The following is a 21447-nucleotide window of genomic DNA, read 5'->3' on the forward strand; positions in this document are numbered from 1 at the left end:
CACTTCAAGGATATATTTCAAGTCTTAGGATTTCCTTTTCCTTTTGGTTGAAAATCTCGACCAAAGGCTGCATTCCCAACAGCTCTTGACCTTTGCGATATTCACCCACTAATTCCTTCGCCTGCCTTCTCAGCCCGGTATCGTGGGACGTGTGTGTGTGTGATTGTAGGACCGCAGGGTGATGTGTCCCAGGATGGACGGGATCTGCTTTGCCCACAACCTCAGAGAAGGTGTGATGGTGATATAGGAGGATGGAAAAGGTTTCCCGGAAATTGTGTTCAACGTTTATTCAATTTGTTTGATCTCATTATCACTCAGATGCTTCAGTAACGGGCTTATCGTCCCAACCATTCATTTCCTTTAATGGAAAAACACCGTCATAAAAGGATATTTTGTTTTCTCCCACTTGGTCTATCAAACATGTATTTTTATATGGTACTTCCTATTACCTTTTAAATAATATTAGACCATTGTTGAAACATACGTCTACTTTTTTTTTATTGGAGTAGAGTTGATTTACAGTGTTGTGTTAATTTCAGCTGTACCGCAAAGTGACTGAGTTATACAGATACACATTCTTTTTCATATTCTTTTCCATGATGGTTTATCACAGGATATTGAATATAGTTCCCTGTGCTCTACAGTAGGACCTTGTTGTTTATCCCTTCTCTATATAACAGTTTGTATCTGCTAATCCCAAACTCCCAATCCATCCCTCCCCCAAATCCCTCCCCCTTGGCAACCACAAGTCTGTTCTCTACAGACATCTAATACTTTTCGACTAAAGTTTTCGCATGTCTGACCTAAGATTACATTAATTCTTGGACGAAAAACGTGTCAGCCATGACTTCTGTTCATTTGTCACAATGCAACCTTGCTTCCTTACAGAGACAAAATACATCACAATGGGAGTTTCTTTCTCGAATGCCCAAAGCACAGTGTTTCTGAACGAGTCCTCCAGTGTTAGCTCAGCACCCAGCTTATTTGCATCTACCATAGGCCACTTCTTCTGCCCTTTCCCCGCGACGTACTCGCTCCTACTGATTTTCTGCAATAGTTTGCACATCTCTCTTCTTCGGTGTCAGCATGGGGCATATGTCAGTTCTCACAGTATTCCTGCTTGTTTCTAGCTCCGTCCTGATTTGCTTCCATCTGCTAGCAGAGCTGGGCATTTTCTATGGGAACATTTTAGTTCTAACCAAGGCATGTTGTAGTGAATATTTGTATTAAGTATTTATATTAGGTATTCATATTTATATTAAATATTTGTGTCTTCCTCACCTTCGGATCTTCTATCCACAAATGTTTTGTAGGTGGTTTTAGGCTTTTCCCTGTTACTCTCTTATTCTTTTTTTTTTTTAAACATCTTTATTGGGGTATAATTGCTTTACAACGGTGTGTTAGTTTCTGCTTTATAACAAAGTGAATCAGTTATACATATACATATGTTCCCATGTCTCTTCCCTTTTGCGTCTCCCTCCCTCCCACCCTCCCTATCCCACCCCTCCAGGCAGTCACAAAGCACGGAGCCGATATCCCTGTGCCATGCGGCTGCTTCCCACTGGCTATCTACCTTACGTTTGGTAGTGTATATATGTCCATGCCTCTCTCTCGCCCTGTCACAGCTCACCCTTCCCCCTCCCCATATCCTCAAGTCCGTCCTCCAGTAGGTCTGTGTCTTTATTCCTGTCTTACCCCTAGGTTCTTCATGACATTTTTTTTTCTTCTTAAATTCCATATATATGTGTTAGCATACAGTATTTGTCTTTTTCTTTCTGACTTACTTCACTCTGTATGACAGACTCTAGGTCTATCCACCTCATTACAAATAGCTCAATTTCGTTTCTTTTTATGGCTGAGTAATATTCCATTGTATATATGTGCCACATCTTCTTTATCCATTCATCCGATGATGGGCACTTAGGTTGCTTCCATCTCCTGGCTGTTGTAAATAGAGCTGCAATGAACATTTTGGTACATGACTCTTTTTGAATTATGGTTTTCTCAGGGTATATGCCCAGTAGTGGGATTGCTGGGTCGTATGGTAGTTCTATTTGTAGTTTTTTAAGGAACCTCCATACTGTTCTCCATAGTGGCTGAACCAATTCCCATTCCCACCAGCAGTGCAAGAGGGTTCCCTTTTCTCCACACCCTCTCCAGCACTTATTGTTTCTAGATTTTTTGGTGATGGCCATTCTGACTGGTGTGAGGTGATATCTCACAGTAGTTTTGATTTGCGTTTCTCTAATGATTAATGATGTTGAGCATTCTTTCATGTGTTTGTTGGCAGTCTGTATATCTTCTTTGGAGAAATGTCTATTTAGGTCTTCTGCCCATTTTTGGATTGGGTTGTTTGTTTTTTTGTTATTGAGCTGCATGAGCTGCTTGTAAATTTTGGAGATGAATCCTTCGTCAGTTGCTTCATTTGCAAATATTTTCTCCCATTCTGAGGGTTGTCTTTTGGTCTTGTTTATGGTTTCCTTTGCTGTGCAAAAGCTTTGAAGTTTCATTAGGTCCCACTTGTTTATTTTTGTTTTTATTTCCATTACTCTAGGAGGTGGGTCACAAAGGATCTTGCTGTGATTTATATCATAGAGTGTTCTGCCTATGTTCTCCTCTAAGAGTTTGATAGTTTCTGGCCTTACATTTAGGTCTTTAATCCATTTTGAGCTTATTTTTGTGTATGGTGTTAGGGAGTGATCTAATCTCATACTTTTACATGTATCTGTCCAGTTTTCCCAGCACCACTTATTGAAGAGGCTGTCCTTTCTCCACTGTACATTCCTGCCACCTTTATCAAAGAGAAGGTGACCATATGTGCGTTTATGTGGGTTTATCTCTGGGCTTTCTATCCTGTTCCATTGATCTATCTTTCCGTTTTTGTGACAGTACCATACTGTCTTGATTACTGTAGCTTTGTAGTATAGTCTGAAGTCAACTCTCTTATTCTTGAAATGCGTCATCTTTTTTATGTGACCACTGCATGTCTTTTGAAGACACACTTGATAACAATACACTGCACCCTTACGTTTATTCTATATCTCCTGTCTAGCAGATGCTCTGCTACGCTCTTTGCATATGATGCCTCTTTTAATCCTCCTTATTAAAAGTGAGTTTGAAAAAAAAAAAAGTGAGTTTGATTATATTCGTATTAGATTTGGCCGTAACAGAAACAAAAAGTCACGGTAGCTTATATCAGAGGGAGGTTTCTGTCTTCATCTCGTGAGTGAAGTCTAGCGGTAGGTGGTCCACAGAGTTTCAGGGATGCAGACTCCAAGCTCCGTCCCGCCACCTGGAGGATGCAGCAGCTTCTTCTGCGTGGAGAAGGGTGACAGTGTCCACCTACGGGCAGCAGGAGGGAGCAATGGATGGAAAGAATGATGTTCCCCAGGCCAGAAGTTGGTCACCTGTGCACACCTGGTATCAGAGGAGGCTGGGCAGTATAGCCTTCATTATGGGTGTCTGTGTGCCCTGGTGACACCCCACAACTTTGGCAGCCTGAGGATAGTTTCAGTCTCTACCAAAGTTATTTACAGATGAGGACGAAGAGGTGTCAGAGGTCACAGAATGGGCATGCAGTAACAAGAGTTGACGCCAAGTTGGTGCTAAACCAACACTGGCTACTTTGAGAGTCTGCACTGTGGTAAATTGGAACTTCTTCCCCCAAGACAATAAGTTCTTTTATTCACACTCGCAAAGATGATTCTTCTTCCTCACTGTTGTCTCTCTGGCCATCTCCACAGCCCCATGGACTGTTTCTGGAATTCATTCGTGTCCTCTCATTCCCTAAGTCCACCCATCCTTGGGGACCTCAGCTCTGGCCTCCCCTGGATGAACTCTGACCCTGATCCACACCGTCCCACTGCCGCCATGTCCACCCTGCACATGCCTCTGTGCACACGCTTTCTTGAAGGCAAAGGTGACGTGGAGACCCCCCGTGGAGAAATCTCTGACTTCCTGGCTCATTTATCTGCCGTGAACAAATGTCACCAAGCAGCCTGAATCTCTGGCTGGCTGGAGGCTGTGTTGGCGCTGAGTGATTTTAGGCAGGACGCCCCCAGTGGATCTGGAGGAGAGACGCACAGAACGTACCGGGCCTCCTGTCTGCGCCCATGCCGGCTTCCGTGGTGGCAGCTGGCTTCTTCCCTCTTTTTCGGTGTCTTCCTGATCATCCCATCGGCCCGTTCATCATTAATTTACCAGCATATTTTTATTGAGCATCTGTTCTACGTAAGGCCCTGGGCGCTGGTAATTCACAGATACAGTCACTCTTCTATGTAAGGCTCTAGGTGCTGGGTATTTAGCACCCGTGGGAGATAACAGTTCTTGTGTTCAGAGAGCGAGTAACCTAGAAAGAAATGGAGTCCACAGACGGTGGTAGCCCTTCAGGGCTGAACGCACGGTAGAAACTGCTAAGAGGCGCCAGGAAACAGGGGTAGCTTCTGGCTGGAGACCTGGACAGGCTCACGGAGGACGAGTTGTCGGACCTTGAACAATGGATAGCATTTCAACACACAGAGACAGTGAAGGGGAGTGGGAGACTTTAGCATGCCTTGTGTACCCACTCAGTACAGAATTCATATTTCCATCCCCCCAAATGCAAAAACAAACGCTTAGTCAAAGGGAGTGTTTTGCTTTCGGGCGCTCAGGCATCACTCGTGGAGCTAGGGTTCCTCTAAATCTGAATTTAAAAGCAGGTGCTCTGGGTCACAGCCCTTACCTGCTTCCTCTTCCTTCTCAGTGTTTTTGTATCTTGAGTCTCAGTGCAACCAGCGCAGGAAGCTGGCAGAACCGGGTCTATAATCCATGAGCCCAGTACTGGGTCATTGAGGGTCTCGGCTACGGAGAATGGGTGGGCACGAGTCTCAGGGGTCAAGAACAAGAGCCCTTGGGTCCGCACTTCTCTGGGAGCATGTGTGAAGACACTGGTGCCCTAGGTTGCTCCACGTGGGCCCCCATCCTAGGATCTTTGGGTCTAAGACAAGAATGTGGCATTGATGTCAGGTGGCTGGCTCAGGACAGGGGAACATGGTTGGGGGGCATCATGGAAGCAAGGAGGTCGCCATGAGCGTGGGGACCTTGGGGTGGATTTTCAGACGTCTGTCCAGGAGATGAGATCAACATTACTAAGGGGGCAAGCTGAGGGTCCCAGTGGGGTGGTATGGGCCGCTCACAGTGGGAAAACACAAAAGTCTTTGAAATACTTCTAGAAGGACTCCAAGATGGCGCTATGTAGTGGGAAACACTGCTAAGACCGAAAACCCCAAATGACTCTGGGTGGCTTCTGTATGTACGCGGAATCCTCCAAACACCCAAAATAAATCTTGCCAAGACTAGCTGTTCAACAACATTCATCAAAGGATGTCTCAATCCGAGTGATAAATTAAGAGCCAGTGTGTGGAAGCCATTTAAATTTGTTGTCCGTATTCTTTAAGAATCCTTAGGAGGAGGGGGAAGGTGTCTTAAGACTTGTATTACGGTGGCAACAGGTTTAAGAGCATAAAGAAACTCGTGTTTTTGTCTTAGATTGATGGAAGCTTTATATTCAAAGCTAACGCAAAGGTGGTTATTACTATGCACCTGGCATTGTTCTGAGAGCTTTACACGTGGGCATGGGTTGTTAACCCCCAAAGCAAAGCCCCGAGACCAGTGCTACTCTTATGCTCACTTATCAGAAAAGGAGCTGAGGCCCTGAGAGGTTAACAGCCACGCCCAGCATCCCACAGCTAGGAAATCGCAAAGCTGGGATTGGAACCCACACCGTCAGAGCCATCAGAAAGGGGAGGAGAGTTCAAGCAGATCGTAGTCCACTAGCCACCAAGACAGGACACACTTCTGAGCTCAGAGACAAAGGATGTCTCCCCTTGATGCTGGTCGTGGCTCCAGACTGACAAGACTCCTCGCATGAAGGGAAGAACACTTTGCAAAGTGGACTGGTATCTGTTAGGCAGAACTCAGCATCTAATGTCTGCAGAGGCTGCTTCCAGTGCCGCATGGACAGAAAAAAACGGGCTCTGCATTCTCTCCGTTTCTGTTCTTGGGGACCCTGTGTGCTCAGGCTTGGGGTTTCTCTGTCAACGGACCTCTGAACCTTTTCTGGTGGCTGAGTCCCTGGGAGTGATCAAAATCACAACAGCTGTTCCTGTCCTGGGCTCTCACGCCCCTCAGATCCCCAAGAAATCCCAGGAATCCACTGCTTATTTTAATTTGGATGAAATAGCTGTTTTACGATTACACTTGGAAGGTGCTGAGTTCAGGGTCTAGCTTAGGAGTCAAGTTTTACTCACTTAAACTCTATTTGCCTTTTTGTCAAAGGACTGTAAACTTTCTTTTCTCATGAATCCTCTCAGGTTTTTTTTCCAGTGGTGATTTTGCATAAAAATGGGTTTCATAGGTAGGTAGTGATCTCCACAGCATTTTTTTTTTTTTTTTTTTTTTTTTTTTTTTTTTGCGGTTCGTGCGCCTCTCACTGTTGTGACCTCTCCCGTTGCGGAGCACAGGTTCCGGAGGCGCAGGCTCAGCGGCCATGGCTTACGGGCGCAGCCACTCCGCGGCATGTGGGATCTTCCCGGACCGGGGCGCGAACCCGTGTCCCCTGCATCGGCAGGCGGACTGCGCCACCAGGGAAGCCCTCCACAGCATTTTCTATGGCCTTGACAAAGCAGCCCTCTAACTGTATGTCATCTTTGTCCTCTAATAGTCACAACTATTTCTCTTAAGTTTTGGAGCGTATTTTAAACCTAAGTCGAATTATTGTTCCCATCAATACTTAGACTTTTTTTTTGAAAAAAATGTTCCATTTAATTTTCCTGCATTCTCCCTAGAAAATGTAATAATTGCTTCCTCTGGTCAGTGGGCGTCAATTGTAAGAAAGATTCAGATCCCGTGGTGATCAAAATATTTATCTGTGACAGAGGTGAGACAGAAGCAGCCTTTGTTCAGAGTGCACTGGAATTTTAACAATAGAGAAAAAAACTTTTTTAACTCAACATTTTTTTAGTAGTGTATGGAGAAATCCAGGATGAAATACATTATTAAAATAATTTTGGTAAACAGGAATCAATATACCTATTAGAATATAAGGTGACACCAGGTACCTCCTGTCTTATCACATGATCTGCTGATTTACTTTTTTTCTGTTGAAATGACACCTTTGACAATGTCGATTCCTGGGTTTTTGGTGAGCAACGGAACAGTAAGGCTTCGTATCTTATACACCTACATGCAATAAAATGCAGCCCAGTTTCTCTCATTTGAGCAACTCCAAAGTGGTCTAAAGAAGTAATACAGAGAATACTCAATGTATCTTTTTATAAAAAGTTTCAAAAGTCCAAATTGCGCTATAAAAAGGCAAACACCCCTATAGCTTACCCAACAAATCTTCAGAAAAATTAATTCTTCATTCTGCACTTGTCCGAGCTGCACTGCCATACCACCGCTGCTCCCTGTGAGGACACTTGAGGTTTATTTACTGACTGGTCCTTAAAACTGCCCGCCCGTCTGTTCACACCTGGGCAGGACAGAGCACAGGTGGCCAGTGACGGAATCTACGTGCACGGCTTTCAAAAGCAAGCGGGAAGGGCAGGCCCTTAAATGAATTTGTTCCGGGAGCCTGTACTCCCTTGGGGTTTTAAGCACACCAAGACTTGACTCGAATGTCAAGGTCAAAACAGCCACCAGATGTGCAGCTTTGGGGCCGGAGCAGAAGAGACTTGCTTCCCCAGGCCTCTGTCTGTAACAGCCTCGGCCCCGCTGACCCTGATGGAGGACAGATTCTAAAGGGCTGCAGCTTCTCGCTGCCGAAAAGGCTTCTGGAGGAGATCTAGGGGTCAAGGGGAAGGAGAGGGGGGGACGGAAAGAATTTGAAGGTAAACTGCTTCCTCTTGACCTTCTGCTGGAGAGGGAAAGCAGGCCCCTGGAATTCTTCCTGCAGCCTCGCAGCCTGAATTCATCTTCAGAAGGCAGGTGCTGACCTGTAAGTTGTGTGAAGCGACACAGCCTGTAAGTGCCATCTCTCCCAGCATCAACTACGCGACGGACGGGAGGTTCCCCGTTACGGATCCCTTCAGTGTATGTATCTAGGCCGTACGCACATTGCTTGTCTGTGCTGACCGGTTCTTCCCCAAACCAGAGGGGTTTAGTCACCTTTGAAGATGCTTGTCTGAGGTCAGGGGCTGTTTGGGGAGAACGTGGGACCCGTGGCAATTGTTTTCTGTTAATTCCATTCATTTCTTTTGCATTTGGATCCATGGGCCACTCGATACCTATAACTACACAATCACCATCTCCATGCCGACAAATGATCGAAGTGAATCAGATAGGTGTGTGATGCTTCTAGTGGGACAGTCTCTATGGTTTTATATAAAAAAGCGGAAAGGATAAAGCGAAGAAGGACATTCTCGGTCTGCACCTAATTCTGCTTGGTTCGTATGTGTTGACTCTGTTTCGATCTGCCACCTTTTTCCACCCAGGAAACACTTTTTAGACCTCTGTCAGAGCATGTGTGATGAGTCGTCAGCTTTCAGAAAGCCATAACGTTGTAGGAGAAACAGGAAACCAAACGTTTCACAATTATTTGTTGGTAAATTAATTTTTTCTAAAAATGGCAATATTGGGTGTTTAATGGAACACAGAAGTTACATTTTAAAAACTACGTAACCATCCTACTCTGGGGTCAAATTGGAACTTTTAGCACCTTTATTAAGGTATCACATATAGAGCATAGAATTCCAGTTCAGCCATTTTTAGTAACTGTATAGAGTTCTACGACTATAGTCAAATCTAATATCAGAACATTTTCTTCACCCCCAAAAGATCATTTCTGAAGCCCAGCTGCAATTTCTCCCCATCCTCACGCCCGGCCTCACTAAATTCTGGATGGGATGCGTCTGGGCTTTCTTAAAAGGGAGGAAATCACATGTTAGCTGAGGTCCTAGCGTGTTTCAGATGGTTCCTGATGGCTATATGCATGTGTACACGTGTGTATATGTGTGTGTGTGTCGTGTTTCACCATCTCACGTACATATTAGCACTGAGCCTCCCTCTTCCCTCCGCTTTGTTTTAAACAGAAACACAGGCTGCGAAGCTTAGCATCTTGAAGTTGGAGAACAAAAAGGGTCAGAGCTCGGAGCTTAGAATCTGTTAGTCAGTGTGTATTTGCTGAGTGCCTGTCCCAAGTTTATGAGACTGAACTGTGGCAGTCCTCTTAGAGTTCTCTGCTCAAACTATTAGTAAGGTTTTTTCCTTTCTCACTAGCTTCTCCCAGGCAATTAGGGGTTGGGAAAAAGATGGAAGAGGGAGAGAGAGGAAGAGGGGAGGGGCAAGAGAGAGAGAGAGAGAGAGAGAGAGAAAGAGAGAGGGAGAGAGGGAGAGATGGATCAAGGAGGAAATGCCACAGTTCTAATATGGTTAAGTTTGCATCCTAACAGCTATTGCATAATCAGCTTCGTCTCTTGTTCTGTCGCAGTTAAACAGCAATGCATGGGGTTTTTTTTTTTTTAAGCTATGTCTCTTACCCTTTTGAGCCTTAAGCATGAGAAATCCATTCCACGCGTAATCGAGCGGTAGGTCTCTGCCTTCTTGCAGCGCACGGCAGGGTGATTTCTGTGCATGTTCTCTTGGGGGTGACTCTGATGACGCTGTCCCCACGAGACCCACTTCTGTCCTTGTCAACCACAGGCACGTCCATCTGGAAAGCCTTTTTCTTCACACCCAAGTTCTTCCCTGAGGGCGCCAATGGATGCTTTGCCACACACGTGTGTTTCTGTCACGGGCAATACGTCACTTACCACGACCCGCCTCTGCTCTTTGACATCTCCCAAGACCCCAGGGAGAGAAACCCGTTAACTCCGACGTCACAGCCCCGGTTTCGGGAGATCCTGGAGACCATGCAGGAAGCGGCAGCCCGCCACGCTGAGACCCTGCGGGACGTCCCCAATCAGCTGTCGCTGGGGAACCTTATCTGGAAGCCGTGGCTTCAGATGTGTTGCTCATCTTCAGGCCTGTTTTGCCAGTGCGACTGGGAGAAGCAGGTTGGGAGAGGAAGCCATTAGCCACGTGTGTCTGGGGGCGCCCGGGGCCACCCCACCTGCTGCATCACAGACGAGCTCGGGGAGCGGCACTGAGCGAAGCCAGCCCTGGCAGCTTCCACCCCGGGACTCAGATCCCTTTTCTCTGTCTTCTCACCTGGAGACGCCATCAAAACCCCACATGTACACCCTGGGGAAAAAATCAGGGTTTGCAGTAAACAGAGGCACAGACATTCGTCACATCTCCCGAGGCCAATGTTATATGAATGCGGTAAGCGGGACTTCATCGAGTCTGGCCAACACCAGTGCGGACGGAGAGCAGGAAGTTGCACAGGTAACTTGTTCATCTCTCAGCCAATGCACGTGATCCCCGACATAAGGCATCACTTACTCCACAAGCTGATGTGACGCTGTGGCCACTGTGATTCCCCTTATAGCGCATCACAAAAAAGAGAATAAAATTTAAAGAGTGTTTACTAAATCTAACACATGCAACGTTATAATGAGTAAAAGACCATCTTGACCCATCATGGATGATGGTAAGTTCCAGTTTGGTTATTGGAAGGCAATTACTGTCAGTATTATTTGCAATAATATGAAATACTATTCATGATATATATGTTTATATATATACAGTTTATTCGAGAAGTTTACAGTATTTAGAATCTTATCACTATTTAAGTAAAAGCAATAGAGGCTCACAGCTCTGTCTGCGCTGCAGCCTTTTGGTGAAATCCCTCAGGAACAATAATGCCAAGACAAATCTCTCCTGTACGGATTTGCATCCCATAATTGGCAGCATTCTACTTGGGTTCTGCTGTTTCTTTGGTGAACGGAGGTTCTGAACTCAAAGGCTGCTTCAGTGATGCTGCAGTCCCTGGAATCCCTTCTAACAGGATTCAGAATTCTTGGCATGTAAAATGTGCGATATTTCATGGGGGGAGAAAGACACAAGCAATCCATCCGCGACCCACACCCATGAACGTGACATCTTGAGTTCTTGCAGAATTTAATGAAGAGAGAAGGTGATTCGTGTCCGTACATACCCGTACACATGTCCGTGTTTTCTGTGGTCTGATCCTGTGGCTAAGAAACATCGATGCCTCCACCATGAGATGTGCAGTTTTGTTTGAATTCCATTTCCTGCAACCTCAGTAACGCAGGATGAGGCATAACCAGGTCACGTCGGAGACTGGGGGTTAGGGGCACAGCTGGCAAGAGTTCCAATGTCTGAGCCACCAGCCCCTCCTGAGGAAAGGACTCACTTGTGCAGAGAGCACTTAGGTCACCTTCAGGCGCTGAACATCCTCCAACAGTATCATGCAGGTTCCTTTCCTGATCCGTCCTCAGGAGCTGTGGTCCCTCTGCCTCCCGTTCATCTCTTTCGGGAACATGTCTGAACATCTGCTCTTGGCTCAGGGTTTTCTCGATCCCACAAGAGTGCAGGTCAATGGAATACCCCACCCCACTGGTACCCTGGCCCCTCTGGGCACTTTGGAGAGAATGTGTACAGTGTGGCTCAGGCTTTCTGACAGTGGACTCTCATTTCCTCTGTTTGTCTCCACTGAAGAATTTCTAAGATCCAGCAGCATGTCCCCAGCTCCTCTTTAAGGTCTACTATTTCAGATTTTAATCCTTCTTTTTCTTAAAAAAGAGAAAAGATTCCCGCCCCCCCCCCACCCACTCCCTGGGAATGGTTTAAAGTTGGAAAACAAACAGGATTCTTTCTTTTAATGCGGATTTCTCATTGCAGAAATTGCCCGAAATCTGTCACATTGTTCTAGGAAATAGTCTCATGAAAGAATGCACCAGCATGTTACTAACGTGTTAGGATTACTGCTATTATCATACAGAAACTATATAAAACCACTTACGAACTTACGTTTGAAGATGATCATGTTTACTCAGAATTGAACATGCTCAATGCAGATGGACTTTTACAAAACATTGTACGATGCAAGAACATGTGTTTGAGGGTGAAATAACTTGAAGGAGTTTTATAGATGATGTGAATACATAGCTTTGTATAGAATTAATTGTTTAATCTATACAATAGTAACAGCCAATGAAGAATCCATATACCTCTGGAGGTACAATGAGCTTTAAAGTATTTGCCTCAGAATAACTTGGATCACCCTTATGTTTCACGGTATTTGAAAATCAGGTTTATTTGTCATAATCATAATTACCATAGACTTCAGACCACTTACCATCTGAAAGTTTTGCTTGGAATGTACAGCAGGAAATTGGAATTCCCATCGGTGTGGCCTCGAGTTGTATGTGCAAACCTTAGTGAGTTTTGAAGCTTTAAACAAATTCTTTTTTTAAAAAAACCTTTGTATTTCTAGCATTTCGTAGATGTTAAAGGCTAAGCAAACACTAATCTATAGACAGGGCACTATTTGACAATGTCAGTATCACTGCATGAAAAGCAAAATCACAACCTACGTATCGAGGTAATTAAGGATTAAAGAAAGGAAACAGATTTCAGGTAGCCCTGAAGGACATCCAGTGAAGGGTAAAGAAACAGGAAAAGTACTTGGCATCTGTCTGAACAATGCGATCTGTGAAGTGATTGCCTCTGTGCAGGTTTCCCAGAACCTTGTCCTGATGTTAATGCAAAATGAAAATAAAATTTTCCTTGGCAATTAAACATTCTGTGCTGTCGTGCCGTGCTTTCCCACAGGACTCAATTCAGCAAGCGTGCGGAGTGTTTCCTATGTTTGGGGCACGATGTTAATGGATGGGGAATATGGGTTTTAGTTCAGCAAATATTTATGGAATGTCTGAGGCTCCGGGGAGGGGTAGGAAGTATAGAGATGGCTAAGAAATAAATAGCCCATGACTTTCATATTAGAGGGCAGGGCAAGGGCCAAGTTATCCATCTCGCACACGGCCTCTTTTCAGGGGCTCACAAAAAAATGTCTAATGTCTTTTTAATGTCAGAAACAAAAACTGAACATTTGGGGTTGAAGATCATAGGCGCACAGGTACCAACGCAGTCGTAAAATAGAATTCTTTTGTGTTTTAATATGGTTTATGTTTTTATGTAACCTGTCTTTATCTTGAATCTTATGCATATGTTTCCCCCTGGGCCTTGGAAGTCTTAACCGGTCCTGGACCCAGATGAAGCAGCTTCTTTGCTCAACAGATGTTTGGGGCAGAGAAGAGTCTAAATTTTGATACGACAAACCTTGCCCTCTCTTCTCTACCTTTCGACTGGGTTCCCTAGGAAGGCAGAAGTGGAGTCAGACTAAACCGCTGAAGCCATGAGAATAAGGAAGGAATGCAGTGATGCTGGGGCCTAGGTGGGCTCTCACTGACCCAGCCATTCTGGATAAAAGCTAAACCATGCCCGTCGGGAGGCGGGCTGACCCATGGGTCATAGTAGGGAGAGGTGTGCGTGGATGAAAGATGTTGCTTTGCACAGACTCCTGTGCAATACACGCCAAGCTTCGTCACCTCCTCTTTGGTCCTGAGAGGATGTAAGGTGTGATGTCAGTGACCAAGTGCCTCGTAAACTATAGCTGCCTGACTCCCCTCACCTCCCATCCATCTGGGCTGCCCTGGCCTCAGACAGGACAGTGTGGGTGCCCCGGCCATCCTTGGTGTTCCGATGCCACGAACCGGGTCTGTGTTGCTACACCTGCTTCTAGCTGACACCACTTCCTACCATCTCTTTGTGTGATGGGCTCCGAGTTAAGTGATCGTGATTTACCAGTATTTAAGGGTGTCAAATATTATGTTAGAGGAGCTGTTTCAATTAAGGAAATGTCCACTTACCTAATTAGAACACAAGCAACTTGAAAACGACCCATGTGTTCATGCAAAGGAAATACTGTCATGAAGCAATTTCTCAGTTTTCTGAGAACTCAATGGACCTTACATCTAGGAGAGCCTCAAATGTTTGCCCTAAAGGTGGTTCTCGTCATGAAGTTCAGAGCCTCTAAATGACCTCTCAGGGTACTGCTGTTTATCTTACCCATCTTCAAAGAAGCTGATTGTCAAATGAATGTATAATATATTCAAAACAGAAATAGGGCTTCCCTGGTGGCGCAGTGGTTGAGAGTCCGCCTGCCGATGCAGGGGACACGGATTCGTGCCCCGGTCCGGGAGGATCCCACATGCCGCGGAGTGGCTGGGCCCGTGAGCCATGGCCACTGAGCCTGCGCGTCCGGAGCCTGTGCTCCGCAACGGGAGAGGCCACAACAGTGAGAGGCCCGCGTACCGCAAAAAAGCAACAAAAAAAAGAAATAGACTCACAGACGTAGAAAACAAATTTATGGTTACCAAAGGGGCAAGAGAGGGGAGGATTCAACTAGGGGTTTAGGATTAACAGATACACACCGCTATATACAAAATAGATAAAAAACAAGCATTTACTATATACCACAGGGAACGATATTCAATATATTGTAATAACCTATAATGGAAAATCTGAATATATATATATATATATGAGTTACCTTGTTGTACACCTGAAATACACAATATTGTAAATCAGCTACACTGCAATTAAAAAAAAAAAAGGCAGATTGTATGGTTTACCCAATGAGCAAACATAATGACTTTCATATGGTGGTCTGGGATATAAAATTGGCCTCCCTGGTTATATGAGGATCTCAGGTTTCAAACTGTATTACCTGTGCTGAGGGATGGTGGTGTTTTTCTGAAGGCCCAATTTCCGATGAATATATTATTATAAATATGGACTGTGAATTGCCTGTCAAAATTTATGTTGTCTAAATTTAACACAGGGTGCAAAACTAAGTCACACACAAAGATATGACATATTACCTAGTGGGCAGGGCCCCTCAGTAACTGCAGGTGAAGCAGAAACTGTCTCATAGCTCTTACATACGGTTTCATTGCAATGGGTATCGGGCAAGAAGACATATCCCACTTCTTTTATCTTTGGGACCATAGAGACACTCAGGCCTGGCCGGAAGTTCCCCGCACCATCCTCTGTTTGTAGCTGCAGGATGCAGAATATCCAGGTGAGGACTCTGAGATGGTCCTAAGGAATGGTGATGCCGTGACGGTAATGAAATAGCCTGGATCCCTGAGTCACCACCTGGGGCAGCTCCAGAGAAACCCCCCTCCCCTCATCCACAGGTGGCTGTGACCTGAACAGGATCTAATCTTTTTTTTAAGCCGCCGAGATTTGGAGGCTGCTAGTGCAACAGCAGCTGGGATTACTTACCTTGACTAATAACGCTAAGCTTGGCCACATTATGTAAGCTTGACGTTCTGTGATCATTTTTTGCATTGCAAAAAGATTTTTCTGATCTACTGGTGTTGCTTTGAATAGAAACCTATGCACTAATTTTTAATTTTGATTTTATGATGGGAAGAACCCTTAACATGAGATCTGCCCCCTTAACAGATTCTTCAGTGTACAATAGAATATTTTTAACTACAGGCACAGGATTGTACAACAGATCTCTAGAATGTATTCATCTTGCATAACTGAAACTTTATACTCGTTGATAGGAACACCCCATTTTCCTCACCCCGCCCCCCCCCCCACCCAGCCCCTGGCAACCACCGTTCTGCTCTCTGCCTCTCTGAGTTTCCTCATATAAGTGGAATCATGCAGTATTTGTCCTTCTGTGACTGACTTATTTCACTTAGCATCTTGTACCTAAGATTCATCCATGCTGTTTACTGAAAGATTGCCCTCATTTTTAAAGTTCAAGGGTGTCTATTATTAAAAATCAAAACAAGGGCTTCCCTGGTGGCACAGTGGTTGAGAGCCCACCTGCCGATGCAGGGGACACGGATTCGTGCCCCGGTCCGGGAGGATCCCACATGCCGCGGAGCGGCTGGGCCCGTGAGCCATGGCCGCTGAGCCTGCGCGTCCGGAGCCTGTGCTCCGCAACGGGACAGGCCACAACAGTGAGAGGCCCGCGTACCGCAAAAAAAAAAAAAAGAAAGAAAGAAAGAAAGAGAAGCCGTAACATGAGTTGGTGAGGGTGTGGAGAAATGGGAACCCTCTACATCGTTGGCGGGAATGCAAAATGGTGTAGCAGCTGTGAAAAACAGTATGGAGCGTCCTCAAGAAATTAAATATAGAACTACCATAGGATCCAGCCATCTCACTTCTGGGTATTTATCCAAAACATTGAAATCTGGATCTCAAAGAGATATCTGCACAACCATGATCATTGCAACATTATTCATAACAGCCGGTATGTGGACAGAATCCTAAATGTCACTAACTGATGAATGGACAAGGAAATGTGGTATATGCCTTAATTCTTTAAAGACTGTCAACCGTATGAAGGTGGGAAACAGAGAAACTTAAAGATAGAAGTATACTGGACACTACCACCACCTGCCCACAGCCCAGAATTGTGGAGAGGTGATTCTGCAACTGCAGTGTGAGTGAGTGAGAAACAGAGTTGCTGGCTTTATACAACCAGCAATTTGATCATTACTTAAATGTTGAGATTCTTTCTCAAAGTGGAAGATTACATTTTGCATCATGGATTATAGGAAAATAGCAGATTTCAAAATATATATGCCTAGGCATGATGGTATTTCTAAGAGTAACATCTTCTAATGACTACCTTTTTATAAAATAGTCTGGCTAGCAGATACTTGGTCCTGTCCAAAACGCCCAAGGACACATCTTGGTCCGCACCAAAAGGTCCTTGATATTTGGTCCTGTTCAAAATTGTGTGGCATGGACCAAATAGCTCATGGACCTTTTAGACAGGACCAAATTTCAAGGACCTTTTGGCATGGACCAAATGTCTGACGCACCGAATGTCTTACAAAAGTTTTGGACAGGACCAAATATCCTGCAAGGAATGTTTTTTAAATTCCCTGCAAACTTTATCACTTCCGAAATACTTTCAAAGATATTTCCTGTGAATATGTAAAAGACTCCTGTGAATGCAATATTTTAGTTTTGTTGATCAGATTTTAGTCTTACAAAAAGATCAAAAGGTGATATAATGTTTTTATGCCAACTTCTTTCAGCACCCTTTGAAATAATGCCGTGTAACTAATGTTTACTATTTCCAATTAATCCATGAGATGCTTATTTCCTGTGCTTTTCTTTAAAAGTCAGCATTGAAAACATTCCGTTAACGCAGAGTATCAGTTTCATGTTAAAATCTGAGGGGCATTTCTGCAGCAAGGTTTGAGAGCAGCGTTGTCTAGTGCCTCTCGGCGAAGGTGACAAGTGCCGTATGAAAAGGTTGGGAGAAGTTAAGAGTTTCAGATAATTCAGAAAAGGGCACTCGTGGCATTTTATCAGGCGAGGCAAATGTATCGGGTCAGTAACTGCTACAAGAGAGGTATGAGACAGCCCATCCATTAGAGCTTGTATCAGGGAGACGTGTTCCCAGCTGTAGCATCAGAAGCAGAGATAAAGTGAGTTTCTGCAACACGTTTCATCATCCTGAAGGTGAGGTGGGAAACGGTCCCAGGGCCCATGCATTGCTGTGATAGGCTGGCCTATGCGATGATGTTTGGTTAGACTCATGCGTCCCAGGCTTGATTCCAAGTGCATCTGTGCATTCATTAACTTAATCTTCATTCCATCTGTCAGATAGATGTTATGATTGTCTCGTTACAGATGAGGAAACAGATATAGAAAACAGGATGTAAACAGACTGCTTCATGCTCAGATTCATGCCGTGATGTTTTGGTTAAAAACAAGTAAACGCATAGATTTTCATGGTCTCCACGTATGACTGTGCATGCTGTCTACTGCACGACTCTAGGGGTGACATGAACACACCACCATAGGAAGAGTGCTTTCTAAATTTGTCCAGTGTGCAACGTGAGCCACCATACGTAGCAGGCTTGGTTAGATGGTGACATTGTACAAAGAGCTGGATATGTAAGTCATTGATAGAACTTATTTTCATTGGCCTGCCAAGGAACACAGGAGGGTGCTGCGTGAATTCAACCCACACATTGAAGCTATGAGCTGGCCTATAGACTTGAGACATTTCCAGACGAAAGAAGCAATCTGAGGATACTGACCGTTAAAATGGAGTTCAGATTAGTGGAGTTGTTTTACTGCATTTAAAGAAACAGGCATGTGGCTTTGTGTTTGTTCATTTACTGTTTACAGCCCTCCCTGTGGTGTTTGCTAAAGGTCTGTGGCTTGTTCCACGGTCCAGGCACATTTAAAATTGTGTTTTGGAGGAAATGTCTCCTGTCACTTCAGAGCTGCAGCATCCGTTGTCAGTATAAAAATTTCCCAGCACTCTTTCCACATCTCAGATAGAGGCTGGTCCCCCAGACTGGTCTCAGGGTGAGGATGACACCAAACAGAGCCCCAGATGACCCACGATGACCATACAGGGTGAGCAAGGAATAATCCTTTGTTCCTAAGTGACCAAGGGCTTAGATGTCGTCACTGCACCTTTAAGTACCTTCTTCTTGACGAACTCATGTCACCACTCTGTTTCTGCAAAGGAATAATGATTGAATTTTGCCAGATACTGCATCACTCATTTTTCTCCCTTACAGATCAATCTGCTAAGGAATCCTGGGGCATTCTGAACCCTGGAATGGTTGAGGCTTAAGCAGGCTTAGAAAGATATTTTAGGTAGCTGGAGGAGAGGAAAAATGAGGATGGCTTTGGGCCAGGATGAAAGACAAACAAACAAAACACAAAAATTAACATTTACGTTGACTGAAGCTTCAGAAATGTACACATCTCCTAACCTTTCCTGAGTGGGCTTCAGGGAGGTAAATAATCGCTTCACTGGGTGACATCTTACAGGGCATGGAAATTTATCAACGGCTGTACAAGTTAAATGTCTCTGCTTTAACAATAACAACAAAGCCTACATTTAGTGCCATGTTAAATATGTTGAAAATGTTTCATCTTGTTTAATTGTATGTTTCAAACTTTTGACACTATATTTAAAGTAAAAAGAATATATAGTAGGAACAGTGATATATTTTAAATGCCAGTAAACCATCTTCTGACCTTTCATCCTTTGAATTGTTTGCCCTTTTTATTTTCACCCCAATAATGTTTAGTGAATTCTGGTGCCCCCCCCAAAAATATATATATATATACAATGTTCTTGTTTTCCCATGACAGTGTTTTAAAGGGCGACTTGTGTTAGGGAAATATTTAAAGCCATATTGCATCATTTCCATCACAGCAAGGCAGTGTTAAAGATTTTCCAGGGCTATAAATGATTCTGCTCATGTATAGTTGTTTCAATTCAACAGTGATGACAATTAGAAGAGAATGACCAAGCAGAAATGAGACAGTGACTTATATGCATTATAGTGGGGGCAGGGGTTGGAGGCGAGAGGAAGATTAGTGTTCAGTATAGAAGCAAGCCATAATCATCCCCACTTCTGTTTATGGTGCATTTCTCTTAAAAGATGAAAAAGTAGAGGTCGGAGGACTGAAGTTGCCGTGGGTCGCAGTGTAGCAATTATCTCGTAATAGACCATCTTCAGTGATTCTAGATAATGCATGAGAAAGCACTTGATGAATGCTTCTGTCCAAACAACTATTTAGCTCCGCGGCAGACAGAAGAGGCAGAATTTCAGACCTTCACCTCTCACTGTCTTGTATGCCTAAAACGTGCAGGAATCCAGTGTCAGCTCATCACTTACCATGCTTTAAAAATACATATTTCTCTGCAAAAGATGGCCTCTGTGCTTCTCTGCTCCAAGGAAGTTTTCTAGAAGTACAAGAAATCCCTTCCGCAGATGTGGAGATTTATTCTAGGAAATGACAATGCTCTTGAGTTATCTTTTGATGAGATCTGGCCACGAGCAGGGTCCCTAACAGCTAGATGGCATGCTGCCCTTTCTAGAAATTAATGGCCGTGACAGAACTGATTCTGCAGCAGCCCTGGCGAATATGTTAATGCGTACTCAGGGAATGGCCTACCTACTGAGCGTCGCCCATCCAATCTGAAACATTCAGCTGTAGCACGGAGCCAGCCCTGTCCTCCGCTCTCCTTCTGGTGTTCATCTGGACCAACCACTTGGGCTCAGCTTGTCATTTCTCCTCTTTGGAACATAACCACAGAAATTTGCATGCTCTGGACGGAAAAGAATTTGACCGAGTGAATGAATGGGACTCTAAATCACTAATTTTGAGGACTGAATTTCAACATAAAAGAATTCAATTTCTGTAATGTAAGTCACGCCAGTGCCTGAGAAGGGAGGATGGTGACAAAGGCAGCTGAATTGTAAGGCACCGTTATGATTAAACACGATTATTGAATAGAACACATTTAATTCTCCTAGCAAGAGAGGGTTACCCAATTAGAAAGTGTTTTCGTCAGTACCATATTAAGACCCATTCTGATGTATCTTTCCTACTGTTTTAATTGTAGTGTGTAAGGACAAAAATGCAAACTGCAGTAGTACCCTAAACCATTTCCTAGTTGGTCGATAAATATTCCTGAACCATAAAATACGGGTTTGCCAATGTAGGGAGTTAATCACATTGCCCTAGAGTTTCTTCTATCTTGGCAGATAAGTACAGAGTTCTTTCCAGCATGGAACTCAGCTCTCTGATTACTGTGTAGTCCATTGTAGGTGCCAATTACTTAGGTGTTAGAAAAGCAAGACATTTTCATCATGGACTCGGACACAGAGCAGACTACGCCTTTTGATTTTTTTACATTAAATGTGATATTAGTAGAGATCATTTATTTGTAATTCGCATGGGGTTGCATTGTGGTTGTGCTGACAGGAAGATGCTTTCACTCTGCCCTCGGAAGCCTCAGCACTTTGAAATGAAAGCTTGGAAGGAAATAATGTAATGTGTTTCCTGAGAGAGACACAGATGAAAATTGACATTTTAAAATTCATTCTCATCAGTGTTATTCCAAATGGAAAGACAGGATGGAAAGACTGCATGACAGTTGCTAGCCATAATTGGTTTAAAGCGCTATATTGTGGAAAACGGCAAACAAACACAAAAGTAGAAAGACTGCGGTATTGAACCCTCCGTGACCTCATCCCCAAACCTCAAACACCGTCACCGTCGTGCTCATCTTCAAACACAATTGCACTCACAATATCCCCTGGTGGTCCACTGGCTGAGACTCCACACTCCCAATGCAGGGGGCCCGGGTTCGATCCCTGGTCAGGGAACTAGGTCCCACCTGCCGCAACTAGGACTTCGCATGCCGCAACTAAAGATCCCACGTGCCGCAACTAAGACCCGCGCGCAGCCAAAGATAAATAAATATTTTTAAAATAAATAAATAAACATAAAAGTCTGCCTAGTCATCCCTGATCAGAACGTAGCCATTTTAATGTTGCAAGGTAGACTACGTAAATGGCTACATTTTTCTCCAGAGTATCTGTATTTTCATAGGAGTAAAGAGTAAAGATGATGGTGGGCTTCCCTGGTGGCGCAGTGGTTGGGAGTCCGCCTGCCGATGCAGGGGACACGGGTTCGTGCACT

General features: G+C 44.4%; 1 protein-coding gene across 5 annotated transcripts in view; it reads left to right on the forward strand.

Annotated features, from left to right (window-relative positions):
- LOC309978871 (steryl-sulfatase-like) overlaps positions 1-11622 on the forward strand; it is a 180278-nt gene extending 168656 nt beyond the window's left edge. For 4 of the 5 annotated variants that reach the window (XM_082865523.1, XM_082865519.1, XM_082865520.1 and 1 more), the window contains one exon: positions 9679-11622. In XM_082865523.1, the coding sequence (XP_082721649.1) occupies positions 9679-10052 (374 nt within the window). In that variant the 3' untranslated portion in view covers positions 10053-11622. The remainder of the gene's footprint in view (positions 1-9678) is intronic. The other variant, XM_082865521.1, reaches the window with a different exon arrangement.
- Positions 11623-21447: the final 9825 nt, after the last annotated feature.

Source organism: Leucopleurus acutus, assembly GCF_964270905.1.
Source record: "Leucopleurus acutus genome assembly, chromosome: Y".
Taxonomy (NCBI): Eukaryota; Metazoa; Chordata; class Mammalia; order Artiodactyla; family Delphinidae; genus Leucopleurus; species Leucopleurus acutus.